The 26514-nt window shown below is 38.9% G+C and overlaps 1 protein-coding gene across 4 annotated transcripts in view; it reads right to left on the bottom strand.

The window, feature by feature from the left end:
• The window catches only part of USP25 (ubiquitin specific peptidase 25), a 151514-nt gene extending 125749 nt beyond the window's left edge, over window positions 1-25765 (bottom strand). For 2 of the 4 annotated variants that reach the window (XM_023238853.2, XM_023238852.2), the window contains exon 1: window positions 25273-25765. In XM_023238853.2, the coding sequence (XP_023094621.1) occupies window positions 25273-25317 (45 nt within the window). In that variant the 5' untranslated portion in view covers window positions 25318-25765. The remainder of the gene's footprint in view (window positions 1-25272) is intronic. The other 2 variants (XM_023238855.2, XM_023238854.2) reach the window with 1 other exon arrangement.
• Window positions 25766-26514: the final 749 nt, after the last annotated feature.

Consider the following 26514-nt stretch of genomic DNA (forward strand, 5'->3'; position numbering starts at 1 on the left):
CAAGAAGAATATATCACCTGAGTGAGGTATTCCTGCCAAAAATGCACAGCCAGAATCTAAACTTGAGGAAGCATCACACAAATCCAAACTGAGGAACATTTTACAAAATAATTACTCTATTATATCCAAAATGTCTATACCGTAAAAGACCAAGAATGAGTTCCTTGATTAATGAGGACCACAAAGGCATGACAATCAAATGTAACGTGGGAAATCAAATTGCATCTAACACTAAATGCTATACAGGACATTACTGGGACAATTGGAGAAATATGAATATGGACTGCTTAGTAATATTTTATTACTACTAAATTCCTGAATTTGATAGCTACACTACGGTTATGTAAGAAAACATCTTTTTTCTTAAGAAATATACCCAGAAGTATTTAGGGGAGCCTGAATGGCTCAGTTGGTTAAGCATCCGACTTCGGCTCAGATCATGATCTTGCAGTTCGTGGGTTCCAGCCCCACAGCGGGCTCTGTGCTGACAGCTCAGAGCCTGGTGCGTGCTTCAGATTCTGTATCTCCCTCTCTCTCTGCCCTTCCCCCACTTGTATTCTCATTCTCTCTCTCTCTCTCAAAAAAAAAATAAGCATTTAAAAAATAAAAATAAAAATGAAATCAAGATTCTGTTTGTGAAGAAAAGAACGCATAGTGGATAAGCACTGGCAGTATCCACCATGGTATCAGTGCATTTTCATTTCCAATAACCTTATTAAAGAGCTGAAATAACCAAGACTATCTGACAATAAAAGAAAAATAATATAGTATATAAACAAGGTCACATAAAATGCCAGGAAGAATAAATTAGTTGAGTAAAAATATCAAACTGCCAAATTTACAGAGGTGAAAAAAAATTCTTTAAACTTGTCAACTTTTCTATGTTCATTTAAAACAGTAGCAAGAACTAGCAATGGAACCATGACTATGTTACTCAATACCCAACATCACAAATTAAAGATGTAGAAAATACTTACAGAAATTCTTCTTATCTAATTCAAGGTCTTATTTTAATGAACATTAAAAAACTTAAAAGATTTGGGGTGTGTGGGTGGCTCATTCGGTTGAATGTCCACTCTTGATTTCAATTCAGGTCATGATCCCAGGATCATGGGATTGAGCCCTGCATTGGACTCCACACTGGCCATGGAGCCTGCCTGAGATTCTCTCTCACTGCCTGCCTCTCTCTCTCTCTCTGCCTCTCTCTCTCTCTCTCTCTCTCTCTCTCTCTCTCTCTCTCTCTCTCTCTCTCTCCCTCTGTCCCTACCCCACTCATCAGCATTCTGTCTCTAATAATATAAAAAATTAAAAAAAAAAAAAAACTGAACAGATTTCTTAAGCCTGTTTGTAATTTCACCACTAGCAGCCCTCCAAACTCCATTCTTTACATGGAACATTATTTCTGTCAACTGCAAATTACTTGGTCATGGATCAGGGAAAGACTACTGAATACTCCTCCCAAATTAGTCATTTATACAAATGTTGCTGGCTATTGTTTATAATGCTAGAAAAATGGAAACAATACAAATGTCCTCCCACTAAGGAAGAGGTTCTAAACTTGAATATGCAGAGGAATGACCTGATGAGTTTGATAATAATGAAGATTCTCAAGCCTCGACCCCAATTCCAGAGCAGTCGGGGTTAAGGCTAAGGGATCTATATTTTTAATAAGCATCTCATATTATTTTTATACAGATGGACCAAGAGGCACAGTTTGAGTTAAGCAAACAACTGCGTATTTTTAAATAGCAAAATATATACCTACATAGAAATTATCTTTACAAAATCATATTAAACTAAAGTGACAGAACACAAAATAGTATACATATACACTAATGACTACAAGGTAAAATGTAAACATAAATGTAAAGTTCAGAAAAGATTACAGTAGCCTGTGTTAATTCTCTCATCTCTATATCCTCACCCTCTGCCACTTTTAACTTCCTCCCCCTAGAGAGAATTTATTTCCTTGCTGCACTGATGATGGGCTTGGCCATATTACATGCTTTGATCAATAACATATTAAAGATAGCCATGCACACAGATATGAGATGTGCTTGCATGGATGGGCTTCCGTCCTGAACTTCTGCAACTTTCTTAAAAAGAACATGACCATGGGTAGCCCACTTGCCCCAGAAGAATGAGGCATGTGTGGAAAAGAGCCACCCCAACCAACCTGCAAATCTGTGAGCACGATGATAGTATTTTGGTATGCCACTAACTTTTGGAGTGGCCTGTTATGGTGACAGTTGACTGATACAGAGTGCAGCAAGAATACTAAGTATTTAATAAACAGAAGCAATGCGTTTGAAATTTTCTAATTTGTAGTTATAGCTTGATGTTTTGTTTCTCTTTCACAAAAAAGTCAGCTAAGTATCTTAGGGAAAAAAAAACAATCCAGGAGTATCTCTAGCATAGTTTGTGATCACATGAATTCTGAGAGAAAATTAAACAATGAGGAGAAAATGGTGTGGGGAAGAAGGCTGAGTGGGAAGGAGAAAAGGTGAAAAAATTTTCTTAGCTTAGTTAGCAAGAAATGGGAGAGAGATCAAAAGAGATGAGCTATGAGAAAAAATCTAAGTTTATGGTACAGAAGCCACCTCATTTGTAGTTTTCTCTTGTTACTGGCATCATCCAGCTGTGCTTTTCCTGTCTTTGAAAACCTGCACCTTCATTTCCTGCAATTATATGTTGTTGTCGTTGCTATTTCTGTTGTAATTAAGACCCTGGTCTTTCTTTCAAGGTTTGCACCTTTCTATTTACTGAATTTCTGGTCTGCATACACCCTGATCCTCAACTAAAAATGTCCTGCATATGGTTCTCTCCTCCTGGACTAGCAATTTTGATCCAAGATGGATACAACCAACCTCCCTCTCCAGAGCTCCTTTTCTGAGCTCCTCTTTTCTGTATGAATTTATATACTAAAGTATAAGGAGGAGGGTGCAATCTGTTCACAGTGCTGGACCAAGAAAGGCAAGACAAAATGTTCAAAGAAATTCAGCAGGTGCAAACACCATAGAAATCAATAAGCTAAGACTGCATGCAGGCCTTCAGATTCCTTCCTTAACGTTATTTTTATTGCATGATGACATCCTTAAGTGGCCACTATGTGCAAAACAGAATACTATACACACTTCTGGGAAAAAGAAGCATCAGTAATTTCAATATAAATTAAGAACCAGAGAGTTCCATAGAAATTGTTTCCCTCCACAGTTGACCCTACCTAATGTTGGGTCTGTTTTAAATATTTTTCAGTAAATATACACCATATTTAACATTGGTATAACTTCTGAGGATGCAAAAAAGGGGCTTAGACCAAAGAAAGGCTAAGACCCTGGCTTAGACCAAAGAAAGAAGGTAAGCATTTATTATGCTCTTGCTGTATGCCAGATTGTTTTAATTGCTACCAGTTTATCATCTCACTTAATATGTGCACACATGCACACCCTTTCCATATTTTCTCTATGATATTTGATTTTGAAGATTAAAGAATCAGCGAAAAGTGAAAACTCAGTGCAAAAATCCAATACTATGTTCAAGTAAAATACTTAACTAATGGTACAAAAAAACTAGAGCCCCACTGACAAGACAAGAAAGCTTTCTACATTAAATGGTGAATAACTCATAAGTCAGCCATTGGCTCCTGAATTTCCAAATATAAATAAAACTTGGTTTCGTGCAAAAGAAAGTCAAAGGTTTCCATCTTCAGGAGAAAAAAAGGCAACTCTGAAGATGATCTCTAAAAACACTTTCAAGTTTTTTAAGAAAAAGGGGACAAAATACTAATTTGATAGAAAATCCCAAGGCATTCTTAAACTTCAGGATCACATTCACTAAAAGCATTGCTAGGCACTATGTAGTACTTCAAAGTCACCTATCAAGGAATAATTAATTAGGGGCACCTGGGTGGCTCAGTTAGTGAAGTGTCTAACCTTGGCTCAGGTCATGATCTCACAGTTTGTGAGTTTGAGACCTGCATCGGGCTCTGTGCTGACAGCTCAGAGCCTGGAGCCTTCTTCGGACTCACAGTGTCTCTCCCTCTGCCCCTCCCCCACTCACTCGCACGCACTCGCGCTCTCTCCCCCTCAAAATAAACACTAAAAAAAAAAAAAAAGAATTAATTATACTGCTGCCTTTAAGGCACATAACCATACATATGTCTATTTTTGCAAATACCTTCTGGATATACTGATACCACTAAACTGCCCTAGTTCATGTTATCTTTTACCATAACAAGAAATCCCCTAACTTCCTAGACAGGTAATTCCAAACACATAATATGTTCATGTAACTTCTTTGTAAGCCCCAAACCTGCCTCTGCCTCTAACCAGCTATATAAGCCAAAACAAAACAAAACAAAAGCAAAAACATACTCTGAGTACTTCAATGGACTGCAGACATGGTGAAAACCTTCAATGTGCACTAGGCTCTTCTACTGTTCTATGGGGGAAGTTCTGTGCTAGAACAACACTGATTTCAAAAGATCCCATCTATTGGCTAACATACAGTATATACAGTGTGCTTTTGGTTTTGGGGGTAAATTCCCATGATTCATTGCTTACATACAACACCCAGTGCTCATCCCAACAAGTGCCCTCCTCAATGCCCATCACCCATTTTCACCTCTCCACCCCCCGCCCCCGCCTTAACCATCAGTTTGTTCTCTGTATTTAAGAGTCTCTCATGGTCTAAATCCTCTTTATCCCTATCTACCAACCCGAATTTACCTACCATTTGCCTTCTGTTAAGATTAAAGGGTCTTCTGGCACTTGCCACAGATTATAGTAATATACCATGGTTAATTAATCACCAGACTCTAAGTCTGAAGACAGCACAGACTATTTTGTTCATAAATGTATTCCTAGTAACTAGTACAGTGTCTGGCATGTGTTAGGCACTCAACAATTATTGACTGAATAAATGAATATAGCAGTTTGCAGAGGTGAACAGGAAGGAGTAAGTCAGACTATAGGGCTTGAACTCATCTACAGGAAAGACGTACTAACTGCTTACTGGAGACAGAAGAAGAAGAATACATAAATCAGGCCCACTTACAAAGCCAACTTTCCACACTCTCCATATTCTATCTAGAATTCCACAAAAAATTTCATTTCCTAGTTCTGGTCTTGTCAATCCTATGGTAACATGAGTCTAAGTACAATATTGCTGAAATTTCCAAATGCAGATTATCTATATCATAACCCCATGAATGGTTGGAGTCAATGCTTATCTCAATCTTGTTTTGGGTTAACAGAACTTTAGCATTACAACAAACAAACCACAAACCTCTACGGGTGTACAAATCTGAAGGCATGCATTTTCATTCTTCACTATTTACATTTAGGCTTAAATATTCCAGAAGTTCTAAATTTAGAAAGAAGATTTTCCCTATTGTTTTATAGAATCCCAGAGCCACAATCTTAAGCATTCATGTAATACAAAAAAAAAAAAAAAAAAAGGAACTAAAGATATAGTTGGTTTTCATCCTTCCTCACCTCAGAGTTCATATCCCTTCCTGCCACCCCAAGCCTACAACAAATCTAACATCTGCATGATATCCATGCCCCTAACAGAACCCCCCCCCCAACCTTATTAACTGGCAGATAACAGAAATGCATCATAAATAGAAATTCTACCTGTAATTTCCCCCAAAGTATTGTTACACAGCATTATCATATAAGTCTATAAAGAGTTAAATACATGCATTTTGAGTTCCAAAAACCCAAGTATACCAATATTTTGGCACAGTGTTTTTAATTTTTTTTTTTAATGTTTATTTTTGAAAGAGAGAGAGACACAGCATGAGCCAGGGAGGGGCAGACACAGAGAGAGACACAGAATCCAAAGCAGGCTCCAGGCTCCAAAATGTCAACACAGAGCCTGAGGCAGGGCTCAAACCCATGAAATGTGAGATCATGACCTGAGTCAAAGTTGGACACTCAACCCACTGAGCCACCCAGGCGCCCTGGGATAGACAGTGTTTTTAACTTAGAGCACCTATATTCTGGAAAACACGTGGGTAATCAAAACTTTTGTGAATCAAGTCATATTCTTGACTACAAAATCTGCAGTTTAAATAAAATATATATTCTTAGGGGCACATGGGTGGCTCAGTAGGGTAAGCGTCTGAGTTTCAGTTTCGGCTCAGGTCATGATCTCACGGTTTGTGGGATGGAGCCCGGGTGTCAGGCTCTGTACTGACAGCATGGAGCCTGCTAGGGATTCCCTCTCTCTCCCTCCCTCTTTGCCCCTCCCCCAATTACATGCCCTCACACGTGTGAGGCACACGACTCTGTCTCTGAAAATAAACTTAAAAAAAAAAAACAAAAAAACTATTTGCAGAAATGTCCCAGTCTTCAGCACCTCAGCAAACATGTCCCCCATCCCAGTGGGCTTCAATCACAAATTCTACATTAGGAACTGAATCTCAGTCTTAGGACAGACCTCTCCCAAATTTACTCTTTCTTTTATTCTTCAGAGTTGTCTTCATATTTTTGTAGTTAATCACATGTTACTGGTCAATACTTCCTTGTACATTCAAATTGCTTCCTGACATTCAAATTGCTGTGTGGTTTTTGGGTTCTAATTGGATCCTTATTAATACAACTTCCTCAAAAGCAACTTTTATACTCTAACAACATATTAATGTTGTAATTCTGTATTTTGAAGAGAGTAAGTCCCAAAAATAATTAGAAAGGGAAAAATTAATCATATATGCTAAGTCCTATCCTAAAACTACGATTAACTGAGCACTTATGAAAAGTACGGAAGGCAGCAGAGATTTCATTACATAGGCATGATTGATAAAATCATTGGCTACTGGTGACTGAACTCAATGTCCAGCCCTCATTTCCGGCCCCTGGACTGGCAGTGGGCTGAGGGTTCTAACCCTCTAATCACAGTGGTTGGTTTTCTGAGGCTGGTTTTACAGCCTCTGAAGCTGCCTAGTCTCCCATCCAGGAGTTAACTCATTAGCATACAAAAGACAGTAAAATCTGAGGATTCTAGCAGCTCTGTGGCAGGAATCAGGGAAAGACTAAATATTTACTTTTTCTTCTACAGTATCCAGTCACATAAAGCTACTGGTAGATAACAGAAGACACCAAATTGTTCCATTTTCCCTTGCTCATGGACTTCTCTGCCCAGAATGATACTGTCAGTCTGCCTGGTTGTCTTCCACAGCTCATTTCAACCACTCCCACCTTGATGAGGCCTTTTCTGTTCTTATTATTTCCTCTCCTTGTTCCTACCAATACATCTTATAAATACGTCTAATATCATATATGCATTTCTGGCTCCCGCACCACCAAACTAGAAGACTTTAGCGTACTACTGATTTCTCAATTTGCTTAAAACAAAGAAATAATACTTGAATGCCTGAATATCTAAGCAGAAATGTACAACAGGCAACGGAAACTAGAGTTTATGTAAGCGTGTAACATTTAATTAATTTTGAATATACAAATTAAGTAGTAATGAACATATATGTGAGTGAGAAAATACATTGATCTCTCCAAGACAGCTTACAAAGAAAGCAGAAATCAAAGAGTAAACCTTGGAAAATTTCCCCAGTTAACAAGTACAAACACATTGTATTAACAGCCAAATTTTACTGTACAACATAGCCCAAATGTGAACAGTTTAAATACATGTATTGAAAGTTCACATAGCACAAACTGACAAACTCACAGAAATCTTGCCCAACAGCTAGGCCTACCTGCTGTCTTTTTACCAAATAATTCTAAATTTTTTGTGTGCTTGTAACACGCTTTCAAATACTAAATATTCTGTGCAGCATGCTTGAAAAGGTCTAAAACCTTCACCGCAACAGAGGGCAACAACCCCTAAAAGAGGTAGTAACAATTACAACACAATTATTACTCCAGTATATAATACTGTTTCGAGGTGTCTGCAAAAGCAGTTATCACACTACATACATAGCATTAGCTCACCCTCTTGAATGTCCAGGTCCTAAGATCTGTTCACAAGGCAAAGTACTCACAGGTTCTAATAATATCTATCGGGCACTAACTTAAAAGTAAGCTATAATTGTTACCTGTTATTCACAGCAAGTATACTCCACTCGACACTAAATCACACAATATTCTGCTTGAGAGATACTGCAGTAATTACATTTACAGAGGTTTAGCAAAAAATTTTTAAAAAAACAAACTTGTTTTAAACTATGATCAAATTTGGAGGCACATCTGTGAAGATTTTACAACAAAAAAACTGAGAACACCACTCTAAGACAATGGCTATCAACTGACTAGCAGGATCACAGATGTAATGTGGATGACAACAGCAATAAAATCTACTTCCAAAGTTTAACAATAATACATTACAAGAATATCTTGATACACGTATAGTTACTTCCTTGGTTGAAGTTATAAGTGCTTAAGTTAGCTTCTGTGAAACTCTACCATCTGTCAAATTAACCTTGTTAATCTAAATTTTACTAATTTCCTAGCACTGCTTACATCTAAGTCATTAGTTGGTTTTTGGCTTTAGTGCATAATAGTGATACAATAGAACATAATAAAATCATGCCTACTTATATTTATGCAAACTTCAGTAAAACTATAATAAAAAATACTTGGAGAGTCCTGGGGACCTGCTTTCCTTTAAAAAGAAAAAAAAAAAAAGTATTGTCATTAGGTGGAGTATTAATGGACAGAAAGAGGAACTTTTCAGAAAAGCTGTTGGTTTTCCATAGGGGAAAAGTGAATTTGGCCACCTACACAAACAATGTATAAAATTCAGATCCAAGTAGAATAAGACTTAAATACTGGAGGCAAAACAAGAAAAACAATAGGGGGCAATAAAAGAAAATATCTTTATAAAACAGGGTATGGAAGTTCAGAAAACTAATTACACAAGACTAAATTAAAATAAATTTCTATTCATGAAAGGGCAACATAAGGAGAGTAAAAAGACATCCTGAAAATGGGAAAAGATACTTGCGAAATATGTAAGTAGAAAAAAAAAGTATTTAGACCATAAAGAACTCCTTCAAATCAAAAAGAAAAAGGAAAAAAGAAAAAACAAGAGAAACAAATGTGAATTTCATAGGAAAAAAGTCTTAATCGTCCATAAACATAAAAAGGTAACTGTGGGCACCAGGGTGGCTCAGTCGGTTAAGCATCTGGCTCTTTATTTAGGCTCAGGTCATGATCTCAAGGTTCGTGAGATCAAGCCCCATGTTGGGATCTGCACTTGACGGAGCCTCCTTGGGGTTCTCTCTCTCCCTCCCCCACTTGTGCTCTCTCTCTCAAAACTAAATAAATAAACTTAAAAAAAAGGGGAGGGGGGGTGGGGGTAACTGAATAACTTACCAGCATTAGGACAGTTAAGTTCTGGTGTTTCCAGAAGTATAAATGAACTGCAACTCAAAGGTTTATTTATTTCATATGAACCTTGACTCTTACACCTCAAAGCACACACAAAAATAAACTGTTGGGGCATCTGGGTGGCTCAGTCAGTTGAGCATCTGACTCTTGATTTCGGCTAAGGTCATGATCTGAGGGGCATGGGGTCGTGGGGTCGAGCCCTGCTCCTGGCTCTGCACTGAGTTTACAGCCTGCTCTCCCTCTCTCTCTGCCCCTCTTCCCCACTTGCACTCTCTATAAAATAAAATAAATAAAATAAGTAAAATAAAATATAAAATAAAATAAACTCTACCTAAATGACAGACCTACATGTAAATGTTAAAATAATAAAACATTTTAGAAGAAAACACAGGGAAAAAAATTGTAAACTAAGGTTCAAGAAAATTAGGTCAAAGCACTAACTGGGAAAAAAAAAAGGAACAATGAACAACAATGTTAAAATAGTTTAGACTTCAAATAAACTGATAAGCAATAGACAAGCTACACATTAAGGGGGGAAATATACGTATATACACAAATTATATGTATGTATATATATGTATGGCATTCAGAATATATAAATTACTACAACTCAGTAACAACATTTATTTGTATAACATATAAACAGATTACTTGTATAAGATATAAAAATGATCAGTAAGGAATACATGAAAACAGCCAGTTCAAAGTACCTCCCCATCACACTCCCTATCTCCAGACCCTCCCAGAGCCCCATTCCCTCTTCTCCACAGAAAGCCCCCTGAAACCCTAAGACAGGAGGGAGAGGAAGAACAAAGGTTCTGTTGGTTGGCCCCCTCCCTTTGCACATTAAACCCAAACAGCTCTATGAGCTCTACTATCTCTTCCAGCAGTGCAACGGGTAGAAGGTTCCTGACTGCCACAGGCACAGCCAAGAATGCAGGGAAATGTATTCATTTCCATCAGAAAACTACAGACCCTGAGCTAGAGTTTGCCTGAGCCAACTTCAAGATGGCCAAGAGCAAGCCAATGGCAACACCAAAGAAAACCAATATTCACAGGCTCCTGGGACCATATGTCCTCATACAGGACTGCATGCCCTAAGGGCATGTAATCTGGCATGATTAGATACAACACATAATCTTGTATATATGAGAGTGTAGCATTGTTCTCACATTAGTGTTACCATAGTAATGGACTTGGCCACTAATGTTTCTTCATTCCTGGTCCCTCTCTTCTCCTCCACGTCCTTCCAGCTTCACTGACGACCTAGCTCTTGGTTAAGCAGCCAATCCTGCCTCAGGCCTAGTACCACTCATCTCCAACCCACCCATTTCAAGGCTGAAGAGAACCAACAAAAACCCAGCAAGTATGAGCTATTTCCTTTTCCAGTTCAGTCTCTTCCTTCTTGTACTCCCATGGACCAAAACTGTAATAAAAATCTTTCTTGACCCAACTGCTTACCTCTCCACAATTCAGCCCACCCGCCATTGGTCCTGCAAGTTCTTTCCAAACTTGCAAACAAAGTACCCTGTGCAACAAAATGTTCTGTACCCTGTGCAACAAAAAAGATTTCTCTTGTGTAATTAATTATCAAAGACATTAATTTAATGTTAGTTTGAGGCATGAAGAAGAAGGTTTTCATTCTTCAGCAGTGATCTTTTTAACAGGCGTTTAAAAAATGATAAAATGAAGGCAATTATGCAGTTTCATTTTGTTTTGTGAGCATATCAGTACTTGCTTCTAAAATGTAGCTCTAGCAACATCTTTAACTTTTTAGTTATGATTAGTGCTGATCCCAAGTGAATGTAAAACTGGATAAAATAGCTGGCCTTTGAACAACACAGGTTTGAACTGTGCAAGTCCACTTATATGTGGCTTTTTTTTTTTTTCCAGGAAATATAGTACAGTACTATAAATGTATTTTCTCTTCCTTTTGATTTTCTTAGTAACATTTCTTTTCCCTAGCTTACTGTATTAATCAACTATGTTACCAGTAAGGCTTCCAGTCAACAGTAGGCTTTTAGTAGTTAAATTCTAGGAGAGTCAAAAGCTATACAGATTTTCGACTGCATGGGGGCTAAACACCCCAGCCCCCACATTATTCAAGGGTCAACTGTATATGAGAAGCAATATATAAAACTCCTCCAAAAGTGGCCAATAAGCATATGAAAAAAAGTTTAAAACCACTAGTCATTAGGGAACTACAAATTAATACCACAATGAGGTACTACTACATACTCACTAAAATGGCTAAAACATAAAAGTTGACAATACCAAGTGTTGACATAATTGTAGACCAACTTTAACTTTAACACAGTGGCTGATAGGAATGTACAATAGTACAACCACTTTGAATAACCACTTAGTAATAGTTTATAACAATTATATTCCTCTGTACTTGCCCAAAGGAAATGAAATATGTCTCCTCAAAGATCTACTTACAAATGTACATGTAGCCATATTACTCGTAAGAGTCACAGACTGGAAACAACCCGAAAGCCCACCAAAAGAACCATGTTTACACATGGTTTTGTGTAACATGGGAACATGTTTACACAGTTTGTAATATTCATATAATGAAATACTACTCACCAACAAAAAGGAACTACTAACATGTAATAACGTGGCTGAATCTCAAAAACATTTTGCTGAGCAAAAAAAGGAATTTTAAGATTCCATTTATGTGAAGAACTCAGACAGCCAAAACTGACTTATAGTAATAGAAATCAGATCAATGGTTACCAGGTACAGGGAGTGTAGGGATACTAAACTGAAAGGGTGATATAAAGGAATCTGGTCGAGTTGTCAAAATTCATCTAATTATACACTTTAAATGGATGTTTCCATTTTATTTATTTATTTATTTATTTTATTTATTTATTTATGTAAATATACCACAGTAACATTAACTTAGAAAAGTCAAGATAGCAGCTAGTGGGATGTGGAAGGAAGGGGCAGTTTGAGGGAGACACAAAGGAAATTTCTAGAATAAAATGTTCTATATCATGGCCAGGGTGGTACAAACTTACTATATTTCTTTAAAGTGTACATAAGCTTTCATATGCTTTGGTACACACACACACACGCAAAAAAATTTTCAGAAGTGATTCATATACACACACCCCAAAAAGAGAAACAAGAAGACTGTAACCTTAGCATATATAGTTGTTTCCCAACTCCTTGATATATGAGTAAATGGCTAAAAAGAAGACTAAATCTGCCCTACTGACGTTGCGGGTGAGGAGGCAGGGAGTAATTATTCCCATCCATGCACCTGAAGCTTTGAGTTTCCATACAAATGTTGACCCTGAAAGCCTGAGGGAGGAGGCACTTCCCTTAAGACAGGACAGCACATCAGTGAACTGATGGGGAGAAACACCTGAAACAAAAGAAAGCCTATGTGTTCAAAGAGATTCTGTTCCCCTGTTAAGTTGGGTGTACTGTAATAATTCAAACCTTGGAGGAGCCCTGCAGTCAATTCACACAAGTGCTGAAAAAGCATTCTCATCTTTAAGAATACTAATTAATTTCAACTAGTGGTCTTCAAACTTTAAGTACAGAAGAATCAGTTGTGATTCCTATTGAGAATGCCCTAGTCCAACTCTTGGATTTGAAACAGTAAGTCTGAGGTGAGGTACAGCATTCTACAGTTTTAGCAAGCACCACAGGAAATGAATAGTCCACAAACCACACTGTAAGAAACTCTGACCTAAACCTCTATCAACAAAGCTAAAGAGACAAGAAAAACATTGCTAGACATTTTTAAATATTAAGTAATTTTTAAGTTTATTTATTTTGAGAGAGACAAAGACAGCACAAGTTGGGGAGAGGCAGAGAGACAGGGGGACACGGAGAATCCCAAGCAGGCTCCACACAGCCAGTGCAGAGCCCGATGCAGGGCTCAAACCCACGAAGCCATGAGATGGTGACCTGAGAGTCAGATGCTGAAACGAATGAGCCACCCAGGTGCCCCCAGACCAAATAATTTTTAAAAAGTAGATAGACTGTACTAAAACAGTTAATAGAGAGGAGAAAAAAGACACCTTTCAAAAACTACTTATCACATGTACAAAACAAGGTATCATGACAAGGAGAATATTCTTGGAAATTAATACAAGTTTGCCAAAATAAACACAAGTGGTCGTAAGTTCAACTTTTACTTCATCTACTTAACCCACACTGCACAGTGACATTCCAAAATGCCTTTCATAAGCCAAATTTGACCTTTCATATATTACATAAATTAATGATCATTATATGCTATGATGCCATATCACCATGTTTATTTCTAGGAAAAAGGCAGACCACTGCTGCAGTCAAGTTACGCTCAAGTCAGTTCTATGACATTACGGAGTATTAATGTGTTGCAGAGTCAGGGAAGGAAAGATTATAGTAACTACCCCTACTCTAAACACATCAGAGCAGGAATGAATAATTATGGAATGGTCCCTGGGGGAAAAGAAAAGGGAGGGCCCATGATAAAAATTAAGTGCACTGCCTGATTTTACAAGAGGTAGGATGAGAGAAGTAACTGACAAACTAACTATCTTCTGACAAACCAACTACCTCCCCACCCACCCCCAGGAGGTCTGGACCGAAACTTTCACAAGTCACCAGGACTCAAAAGAAAAAGTACATGCAAGCATCAAAATTTAAAATACAACAACATTCTTTAGTTCTTCAGAAACAGAACCCTTTTTATGACATATAAGTTCATACAACTAACAACATGTAAATACTTTAGAAACTCATCAGGTACTGAAGTAGGGAACTGTCCTTTAAAGTCAGCAATAAGACAATATCCAGGGGTGCCTGGGTGGCTCAGTCGGTTGAGCATCTGACTTCAGCTCAGGTCATGATCTCACAGCTAGTGGGTTCGAGCCCCACATTAGAATCTGTGCCAACAGCTTAGAGTTCAGAGCCTGGAGCCTGCTTCAGATTCTGTCTCCCTCTCTCTGCCCCTCCCCTGCCTGCACTGTCTCTCTCTTTCCGTCTCTCAAAAATAAATAAACATTAAAACAAGTAAAAAAAAAAAAAAGACAACAATATCCATTATTATCACTTCTAAGCAACATTAATTAAAGGTCTAACCTAGTACAATAATAAAAAAGTGATATTACAGGCATAAAAATTAGAAATAAATTGTCAAAATTTATTCCTGATGTAATTTTACATAGAAAATCCAAAATCATCTCTGGAAAAGTATTGCAATAAAAAAGTTTATTTTCTATGGATAGAAGATCAATATACAAAAGCCATTTGCAAGTGAACATAGTAACAAGTAACAATAGCAAATCTTTGAAAGTACCACATATAATTATCATCAGAAATTATCAACTATCTAAAATGAATAATGTACAGAAATTCTACAGTTATAATTAAAAACCGAATAAGAGATCTTAAAGAAGACCTAAAGAAAAGAAGTATACTCTATTCATGGATAGAATCAATACCATAAATATGTTAATTATCCCAAAATAGTCTATACAATCAATCGAATTAATAAAAAACTCAAACAAGAGTTTTTCAGAGAAACTGGCAAGATTATCCTAAAATTTCTAAGGAAGAATAGTGTCATGATATTTTGGAAGAGAAACAAACTTACTTTTCCAGTATTAGAGACTATTATGAAGCTACAACAATGAAGACAGGATGGTATTCACAAAATGAATGATGAAACAAAAGACAGCACAAGAAAAAAAGAGCATTAAATAAAGCTTTTGTATATGACAAATGGCATGTCAGTTCAGTGAGATAGAGCCCTACCTATTCAATAAGGTAAAATTAACAAAAACAAAAACAAAATATATGATAAAAAAATTGGATCCCCACCTCACACAAGTTACATAAAGCAACTGAGATACAATAAGGTCTAAATGTTGCAAACAACATTTAAAACTCTGGGTGGAAAACACAGATGAATATCTTTAAGCTATCAAGTAGAAAAAAGTTCCTGAATTTAAAACAGTGAAAATTAAAAATTAAAAATATGTACCTTCGACAATTCATAAAAGTACAATAAAAAGGAAATCAAAGGTAGGGAGGGGCACCAGGGTGGCTGAGTAAGTTAAGCATCTGACTCTTGATTTGGGCTCAGATCATGATCTCATGGTTCCTGGGTTCCCATAGGGCTCAGGGCTGACAGGGTGGAGAATCCTTGGGATTCTTTCTCTCTCTCTCTGTCTCTCTCTGAAAATAAATATACATTTTTTAAAAAAAAATTTAAAAAGGAAATCAAAGGGAAGATAAACATAAGATTCAAGATAATTATAATTTCAAATGCAAATACAGGGACGGAAATGAAAATGAGACTAGTTAGATATAGGTTACTTCCAAAGGTATAGCTTTTGTTTTAAGTAGAGTTCATGTGTATTTATTAAAAAGTAAAAATTTGTGAGTATTAATATTAATAAGCAATTTTATGAATAAATGAAAACATATTTGCATGGACAGCTGATCATAAACCAATATTTATTAATTCAATTCTGTTTACCTCACAATTGGTATTGTAGATTATTAAAAGTCCTCAAAATATTATATGACCACCTGTGGAGGTAGTACATCTAGAGCTGGTACTACAAAAATAATAATTTGTACAATCTAACTAAAAATTTATCTCAGCATATAGAACAAAAAGGAGTGAAAGAAATTATAAAATAAAATTTATAGCAAATAAGAGAGATGAATGGTATCAAATATTCAAATAATTCAGTTATGGAAGGAGGGTGGGGGGGAAGGAATTAAGTAGAATTGATAGTTTTAGAATGTATACCTTTTCCCTAAGAACATGAAGCTTTTCAGATGAAAATTCCTAGGCAGGACTGTTAAGAAGGAACACACACATGTAAAATTTCTGGTTTCTAAAACCAAAGGGGAAATCTTACAACCTTACAGATAGTTAACTAATAACTTCAAAAATGAACTATTGGCACCTCATCAAGATAAAAACCTTCTGCACAGTGAAGGAAACAATCAACAGAACTACAAGACAACCAACAGAAGTTATTTGCACCTGATATATGGGATATAGCATTAGTATCCAAAATCTACAAAGAACGTATCAAACTCAACACCCAAAAAACAAATAATTCAGTTAAGAAATGGGCAAAAGAACACTTTTCCAAAGAAGGCATCCAGACGGATAACAGACACATAAAAAAATGTTCAACATCACTCATCATCAGGGAAATACGTGTCAAAACCACAATGATACACCATCTCACACCTGTCAGAAAGGCTAAAATCAACAACACAAGAAACAACAGATGTTGGCAAGGATGCAGAGAAAGGGGAACCCTAGTGCACTGTTGGTGGGAATGCAAACTGGTGCAGCCACTCTGGAAACTAATGTGGAGGTTCCTCAAAAAATTAGAAATAGAACTTACCCTATGACCCAGCAATTGCACTACTAGGTATTTATCCAAAGGATACAAAAATGCTGATTTGAAGAAGCACGTGCACCCCAATGTTTACAGCAGCACTATCAACAATAGCCAAACTATGGAAAGAGCCCAAATGTCCATCAACTGACAAATGGATAAAGAAGATATGGTACGTATATACAATGGAATATTACTTGGTGATGAAAAAGAATGAAATCTTGCCGTGTGTAACAACATGAATGGAACTAGAATGAATTATGCCAAGCTAAATAAATCAGAGAAAGATAAATATCACATTATTTCACTCATATGTGGAACTTTAGAAACTAAACAGATGAACGGGTGGAAGGGAAGCAAAAATAAGATACAGAGAGGGAGGCAAACCATAAAAGACTCTTAAATACAGAGAACACACAGGGTTGCTGGAGAGGAGGTGGGTGGGAGGACGAGCTAAATGGGTGATGGGCATTAAGGAGGGCATTTGTTGACATGAGCACTGGGTGTTATATGTAAGTGATATGTAAGTAAGTGATTTCTTAACTGAATTATTTGTTTTTTTGGGTGTTGAGTTTGATACATTCTTTGTAGAGTCTGGATACGAATGCTATATCCCATATATCAGGTGCTAAATTCTACTCCTGAAACCATTGTGTACACTATATGTTAACTAACTTGAATTGAAATAAATTTTTTAAAAAAAGAGTTAACTAACAACTTATCTACAACTTATCTACTTTGGTAGAGTAACACCAAACAGTATTATATTTTACAGAAAAACCTAGTTAATATTAAATACTGAATTTTTAAAAAATTCTTCATTTTTTTTTAATGTATTTAAGTTCAAGTTAGTTAATATACAGTGTAGTACTGGTTTCAGAAGTAGAACCCAAAGATTCATCACTTGCATATAACACCAAAGGATATAAATAACTAATTTTTAAAAACTAATTGGCTACTAATATGTCTATAACACAAGTAATATTTTTGATGTAAGGTATATCTTAAGAAATTTAAAATGCCATTATTTAGAATTACAATTCCATATTATCCCAACAAAATCAGGAATACTATACATAAAAATATGTGAAAAAGCCTATTCTATTGAGGACAGAGGAAAACAGAGAAAACTATTCATTTTGGCACCATCAGAAAACTATGTTTAAATATATATTTAAAATTAAAAGAGCAGAAATGAGGGGCGCCTGGGTGGCTTAGTCAGTTGAGCATCCAATTCTTGATTTCAGCTCAGGTCATTATCTCATGGTCAAAAGATCATGCCCCACTTGGGGATCCTTGCTAGGTAGGGAGAATGGGGCTCTCTCTCTCCCTCTGTCTCTCCCCTGCTCATGTTCCCACTTTCTAAAATAAACAAAGGGCAGAAATGAGAAAGATTTCCCAATCATAGAGGATATAAGAGGCAAGGAGGAGAGGGAGGGTGATAGAATGAAAACTTTATCAAGCTATCAAAGCTGGGTGGGGAAAACAATAGAAACTCAGATGACAAAACATTTATGAGTTATCATATGTAAATTATGAAATTGTATTTAAAAGACTAGCAAAAGCACACAAGTTTGGATTCAGATATATTAGAAATAAAAAGAATCTGATGAAATTATATTAAAAGTACCTCAACATCTCTCAGAATTAAGACACAAGGAAAAAACACGAAATACTCAAGCCACACTATGTGTACATTTAATATATCAACATAGAACTCTGTAACTTTCAAATACACATCCTTTTCATATGCTCATTAATACCTCATGTACTTAGTCATACGAAAATCTTAATTTCTAAAACTATTACAAATCATCTTGTTTAAACAGCATATTCAAACTAAAAATCAACAATTTAAAAAATGCAACATTGAGACACCTGGGTGGTCCAGTCCCTTAAGCACCCAACAGTTGGTTTCAGCTCAGGTCATAATCTGTAGTTCGTGGGATCAAGCCCCACATCAGGCTCTGCACTGACAATGTGGAGCCTGCTTGGGATCCTCTCTTTCTCCCTCTCTGCCTCTCCCCTGCTCATGCTCTCTCTCTCTCTCAAAATAAATAAATAAACTAAAAAAAAAAAAAAAAATGCAACATCTTGAGACATACCACAAAAAAGAAAAAACAAAAACTTTTAAAGAAAATGAAGTCAAATCTCAAAGAAAACCAACAGTCCAAAATACCTGTCATTATTACTCTATTAGAAACTCACCAAGTATAAAAAGAGCAATAATAACCTCCAAAAAAAAAAAGGAGAAAGGTGAAAATACTTAAGACAAAAAGCAAAAATTAATGAATTAGAAGATAAAACAGGGTTTATAAAGGAAACAAAGAAGTGGATTTTGAAAGAGCAGTGAAATAGATCAACATCTGGCAAAACTGAGACTAAAACAAAACAGGAGTGAGAAAAGGATCTGTCTACACCGCCAGATAAGAAAAAAATCAGACCTGTACATACATACATATATGCATCTAAATGAAATCAAACCTAAATCAATAAACATTTTTAAAATTGATGCTGGAATTGATGCTGGAAGAGGTAGAAACCTAAAAGGTAATAGTCAAAATTTGGAAGGCTTATCTAAAACTTGTTCTAAATAAAATGGTCTGCCTGCTATAGTCATATTCATCAAACCGTCAAAGTAACAAGTACTTAGATTTAACAATAAAAAATGGCTAAAAACCAACAATTTTGAATGATTTAACCTAATCCTACACTAAACAATTCCAAAAGCATAGGAAAACTCAACAAGCTTTCTAATGATTTTATAAGCTAAACTTCCCTCGATAGCCCATATGCAGAAAAACAAACTGTGTAACCAATCTCATCTAAGAATATCGATACTAAATTCCAGATTAAAATTTAGTATATCGAATTTGGAGGCATCATGACTAAATGAAATTTTACCAGAAAGCAATATAGCATAATGGTTACGAATGCAGGCTCATAACCTGCCTGCAATGACCATGAATTTAAATTCCACCCCAACACATACTAGCAATGAAATGTTGTTTTAGTTCTTTTCTAATAGTCTTTCCTCAACCACAACATTCAGGTGAAAAAAAAAAAAAAATTGTGCTCACCTAATAATGTGTTTGGAAAAAAATTAATGAATAAAAAGTTTTTAAAACTCCAAGCACGGGGCGCCTGGGTGGCGCAGTCGGTTAAGCGTCCGACTTCAGCCAGGTCACGATCTCGCGCTCCGTGAGTTCGAGCCCCGCGTCAGGCTCTGGGCTGATGGCTCGGAGCCTGGAGCCTGTTTCCGATTCTGTGTCTCCCTCTCTCTCTGGCCCTCCCCTGTTCATGCTCTGTCTCTCTCTGTCCCAAAAATAAACAAACGTTGGAAAAAAAAAATTAAAAAAAAAAAACAAACAAACCTCCAAGCACAATTCCTTAACATAGAAATATATATCATATTTCATATATGTTATCTATTACAGTTGTTTTTATTACTGACACACAAATTATCACATAGGTAATTGCAAAAGGAAAAAGGAAAAGCCATTTGATAAAAAATCAAAATCTATTTTCAAAACATTTAAAAAACTTAGAGGGCTATAAGGAAATCTCCACATCATAATGAAACAATACATAACAGAAACTAACATTAATCCTAACAGTATTCTGTAATATTAGCTAAAGCAGTAACAATGAAAATAAAAGTATGAGTATTAACAAGGAATAGGTCAGAATGATAATTACTTGCAAATGATATGAACTATAAACATGGAATATTAAAGAAAATCAACAGAATATTTATTGAAACTGATGAAATTCATTAAGGCAGTTGGATACAATGTTATCCAATGCTGGATACAAATCAAAATTAGGTGAGAAAGAGAAAGAATAAGAAGGGAGTAAGTACCTGGATCCTGTCTCTTTGCCCAAACCAAGTCTTGTGCTAATAACAACATAACCAATTATTTAGTACTAAAGACTATCCCTTTTATGTAATGTTTACAGTGATTTACATAATGTTAACTGTCCCTTGAAATGCTGTACTATATTTTCATGACTTTAAATGATAGCTAAATTAGAAAATACTAAATAATTTAACTAAAATATTTACCCTGCATTCAGTTTGTATTCTTTTTCCAAGTTTTGCTTTAACTCTTAATTTGGTTAATCTATGACATCTTTCCCACCTAACACCCCTCTGTAATTAAGTGAAAGTTGACTGCTGACCCATTAAATTCCTTATGCCTCCATCCTCTAACATTTCATTTTCGTCCTCCCTGTCCAGAAATAAATGCATGCTTACCTCCACCAAACACTCAGGATCTAAAAGAGTTGCTCACGTCTAATCATACTAACTTTAAGGCTTTTATGGATGATTCAGAGTCACTTAATGACTTGCCCAAGGTCACAGAAAGGTGATTTAGACCTAACCCACACTCTATGGTCTTTTCACTACACAGCCTATATTCCACAGTTGTCCACGGTTTCTCAATAATTAAATCTCGAGATTCCGTTAAGAAACTAAAATAACTACTGCATTCACATTTCTTTTAGAGAACATTCACTCATTACTTCACTCATCAAATATTTACTGAAACCTACTATGTGCAAGAAACATTCTAAGCTCTAGGGTAAAACAAAATGGGCAAAATACCTGCCCTCTCAACCTTATATTTTATTCAACTCAGAAGAATGCATTTAATGTAAATAGCATCCAGCTCACTTCACTCTATAAATCAATTTGGTCCCTAGGAGGAAGCTTTCTATTGCTGCCCTCAAGATCCCTCATTTAGGACTTGAATCTATGTATGTATCAGATTTTTGAGATCTAAGGATCCTACATTTAGGTAAATATCAAGCACAAATACTGAAGGTATATGTTCAAAACCAAAATTATACACAGGATTTAACTATCTCTAATCTTTTTTTATTTTATTTTTTAAATATTTTTAAAAAATTTTTAATGTTTTTTATTTATTTTTGAGACAGAAAGTGACAGAGCATGAGCAGGAGAGGGGCAGAGAGAGGAGGCACAGAGTCTGAAGCAGGCTCCAGGCTGAGCTGTCAGCACAGAGCCCTATGTGGGGCTTGAACTCACAAACCATGAGATCATGACCTGAGCCGAAGTCGGAGGCTTAACCCACTGAGCCACCCAGGCACCCCTAGCTAATTGTTTTAAAAAATGTTTATTTGTTTTTCAGAGACAAAGAGAGTGGGGGGGGGAGAGGTAGAGGGGGAGAGAGGGGGAGGGAGGGAGAGGAGGAGAGAGGAGGAGGGAGGGAGAGGGAGGGAGAGAGAGGGAGAGAGGGGGAGAGAGGGGGAGAGGGGGGGAGAGGGGGAGAGGGGGGGAGAGGGGGGGAGAGGGGGGGAGAGGGGGGAGAGGGGGAGAGGGGGGAGAGGGGGAGAGGGGGGGAGAGGGGGGGAGAGGGGGGGAGAGGGGGGAGAGGGGGGAGAGGGGGGGAGGGGGGAGGGGGGAGGGGGGAGGGGGGAGGGGGGAGGGGGGGAGGGGGGAGGGGGGGGAGGGGGGAGAGGGGGGGAGAGAGGGGGGAGAGGGGGGGAGAGAGAGGGAGAGAGAGGGGGAGAGAGGGGGGAGAGAGGGGGGAGAGAGGGGGAGAGAGGGGGGAGAGAGGGGAGAGAGAGGGGGGAGAGAGGGGGAGAGGGAGAGAGGGGGGAGAGAGGGGGAGACAGAGGGGGAGAGAGGGGGAGACAGAGGGGGAGAGAGAGGGGGAGAGAGAGGGGGAGAGGCAGGGAGGGAGAGGCAGGGAGGGAGAGGGAGGGAGAGGGAGGGAGAGGGAGGGAGAGGGAGGGAGAGGGAGGGAGAGGGAGACAGAATCCCAAACAGGTTCTGCACTGCCAGCACCATACAGGGCTTAATCTCAGGAACCATGAGATCATGACCTGAGCCAAAATCAAGAGTCCAACACTCAACCAACTGAGCCATCCAGGTGCCCCTAACTACAGCTAATCTATCACTGACCATCTCACCTGTATCACCTAAAGCTCAAAAAAAGCTTTCTGCAGTTTTTACTACATCTCATCACTCCATACCATGGCTAAACTTCAGCAATCGAGCAAAGAACACATCAGAGGAAAAGACAGCCCCTGGTCCTATACTGTGATAAGCTACTTTGCAGGTGAACAAAAGATAGATGAAAGCTCTGTGTTGTGCTATTAAAAAGAAAAAAAAAAGATTACTAATGATCCTTCTGAAAGAAAAAAAAAGAATCCTGAAAATAAAGCAAACTGTTCCAACTACTGGAATAGAACTATATACATAAAACAAATATACATGTGCAATCACATAACTTTTTAAGGAAAGCAGAAAATAGGCTGAAATTTTGGTTATGCAACTAGACACTTCTTGCTTTCCTGATAATTCATAAAGTTTCTAAGTGAAAACAAAGAGTTTCACTTTTGTTTCTTCTAAAGTATGAAGTTCACTTCCTAGTTACTAGCTTGAAGTCCACTTCCTAGTTACTAATTTGGTGAATTTAAATCTATTCGTTTGTAGTGGATGGTTTAAAGTATTTATAACTATGTAAATATTTTTAAATAGTTCTACCATGAATAACAAAGTAATAGTTTATTAACGTGAAAAGCAAACAAACACATTGTTTCTTTAAAACACACACACACACACACACACACAAATACCACTATGGAAGTATTAAAATTAATGCATAATATTGCCCCCCCCAAAATTCCCCTATATCACTAAAATGATCTAACACACACTAAAAATAGCATCATAATGGTAATATTGTGGATTAACAACTATTCCCTTTGTGTAAGGAGGGAGTTCATTAAACTAGTAAATTGGATTTGATGGCCAAGATCACTTGCAATAATTTGATTCTTGATTCCACAATTTTATGCATAAACCTCTGAACCAGGAAGATCTGCACCACCTGAGTCTATGCTAAAGAAGTACTTTAGTCAAAATCAATTAAAAAAAAAAAAAACTGACAAACTTCTTGCCACAGTTCAAACTTAAAAGATGTGAAAAGTAGGAGCCACTTTGAAATGTCCAACTTTGAAACAAATAGGCTTTAATATGCAACACTGAGGAGAACTATAAACAAAAATGATACCAAACCTATTAAATACTGCTTAGCATACATATGAACACAAGATCCTGCTCTAAGTACTAACACTTTGTCACATACTTAACATCAAAAAGTAAAGTCTAAGGAATTCAAAGTAGAATAGAAAGGATTAGGAGATAAACTGTTCTAAACTCCCATTATTAAATCTAGAATCATTTCACTGTAAACGAACTGCAGTCTGCAACAATCTTCCCAATTGACCAGTAACAGTTAACTAACACACCAGGAGTTCCAGAAACAACTTTCCCAAAGTGCCTAAAATAACAATGCACGATCCCTGCTTTCCAAAATTCTTGAGCATCTTCAATTACCTCAAGTACTATCATAGAATTCTAAAAATAATCTCAAAGCAAAAACTTAGCGGACAAAGCAGAAACTTAGCAGACAGTGAGCATACACACAGTTCCTTTGAGAGCAGCAGGCCTTATTCCAAAATCAAGCCCAGGTAGGATACAAACTACGCCAAAACTACAATGGGGTGGGGCATTCAATGCTCACCCAGATAAACCAAGCACAGCTTTGGGAGCAGCTCGCGGTAAACCCTAGCTATCCCCCAAATTTCAAAACGACTAAAGCAATGTTTTCTGTTTGCCCAACATGCTTCTCACAAAATGACAAGGCCAAAAAATAAATAAGTAAATAAATACAATTAAGTCATGGCCAACAACTCTTCAGGATGTGGTGCAAGCCATGATCGTGCACTTGAGATTCTGAAAGGAAATCTCGACTAAAAGGAACCTCTCTCACCACTCGCTATAAAAGATCTGAAGCTTCACGCGGATTTTATTTCACTTTGTTGAAGACAGGGACCACTTCCATGTGTGACCGAGTCAAGAGTAAAGGGCGAAGGAGGGAATAAGGTCAAACTGAGGGGACAAAAGATTCCTGGAATAAACATGGCCAGGAAGGCTTCCCTTCTTAGAGGCAGTTTCTATATTCAGAAAGAAAGAAAAAGAAACACAGAAAGGAGAAGGAACCAACCAAACCCTCTACTTCCACAGAGTCCACCTGGTAAATGTACCTGCCCCGCCAGGCAGGCAATTCGAGTCTAGTGGAGACCCTTTTGCCAACTAGCAGGCCTGGAATGCTCCCACCTTCGAAATACAAATTGTGTTCGGGAAGGATGACAACTGGCTGCTCCGTTTTCTAGAGGAAGGAGGCGGTGAATAAAGTTTAATGCAGAAGCCCTACAGAGGAGTGCAGGAATGTGAGGGTCGCTCTCAATACACAGCCAGCACTGTCTGCTTACGGGAAAACAAGGAAGTGGCTTGAAACCCACTAACTACACCCCACTTCCCACACGCAACCTCGCACAGGGCGCGACGCCCCCAAAGGCGACAGGCAGGGACGGTGGGCGGCGGGGGAGCAAGCGCGGGGCAGCGGAGGCCCGAGGGGCGCAGGGGGAAGGCCGGGAGCGGGCGAGGACAGCACGTCGGAAGGAGGAGCGGGACCGGGCCGCGCCGGCTCCCGGGCTCGCCTCACCTTCTGCGCCGCGCTCTGCTGCAGCACATTCTGCTCCACGGTCATGGCCCCCGCGGTGCCGGCGGCGACACGGGCGGCGGCGTGCGGCTCCTCGCGCCTCCGCCGGCGCTGGCAGCCGCGCTCTGCCGAGCTCCAGGGAACGGCGCGGACCGCCGGGGAGTACAGCGCCCCCGCCAGCCAGGCGCGAAGGCGATGGCGGCCGGCGTGCGCGGGCACCGCGGGCTGGCGGCGAGGCGCGGACAGCGAGGGCCACGGCGGCGGCCCCACGACTTCGCGCGGCCCGCCTCAGCGCGGCTCGTCCGCCGAGGCCCGGGCCATGAGCGGGCGGCGGACGCTGGGGCGCGAGAGGGCGCGAGCAAGCCGGGCCGCGTCACGCGCGCGCGCGCTCCTTCGCCGGAGGCTCGCGGGCCACTGCGGGGAAGGGAGAAGGGACGGAGGGAGCCGCGGGCTGGAATGGCGCTGTTCTCCTCCCTCCTCGACTCCTCCTCCCCTCCCCCAACCGCCGTCACCTCCCCCGCCCGGCGACTCCTCCCCCGCCGAGCCCCGCCCGCCGGCCTCCCTAACCCTATATTGTGACCCGCGGGGTGGAGGGGCGGGGCGGGGCTGACTTGAAGCCCCGCCCCCAGCCCGGCCCCGCCCCGCCTTGCGCGGCCCCGGCGCTCCCGGGGTGGGGCGAGGGCGCGCCCCGCGGGCTTTGCCTCGGAGCCGCCCCTGCGGCAGGTTGCGCGAAGCCTTCTCCCGGCTCTGCTAAGTTCCAAGCTGAGGCGAAGGGCAGCGTTCTCTCTGCACCCAGGACTTGTCGGATCGCCAGCTTTCCGAACTCCTGCAAGGCAAAACCTTTCCCTCTAGGTCTGGTAACGTCCCAAAACCGTGCTGAGTCCCTGAACCTCAGCTCCTTTCTATGTCTCCGGTCCTCTCCCCTAACCTTTCTAGGAATTTCGCAAGCAATAAACTTGCCCGAAGGGAAAAGGCAAGTGTGATTTAAGCAAAGGGCTGTCAGAAGTCCTTTTGCTGCAATGTACTTTTCTCCATAACAAATCATTACATAAATGAATATTGACGTTCTCTGTCTACTTCATTCATTAAAGCATGTGCCAGTCTCTGGGAGGCTCTGGAGAAATGAGGTTTATTTCCCGAAGATTTGATAAAAATGAAATATGGTCTATACAACAGACAACATGACGAAAGTATCACTGCCCAGATGGTACATAATTCTAATATACCGGTTGCCAAACAATTAGC

Source organism: Felis catus, chromosome C2 (genome assembly GCF_018350175.1).
Source record: "Felis catus isolate Fca126 chromosome C2, F.catus_Fca126_mat1.0, whole genome shotgun sequence".
NCBI classification, from domain to species: domain Eukaryota; kingdom Metazoa; phylum Chordata; class Mammalia; order Carnivora; family Felidae; genus Felis; species Felis catus.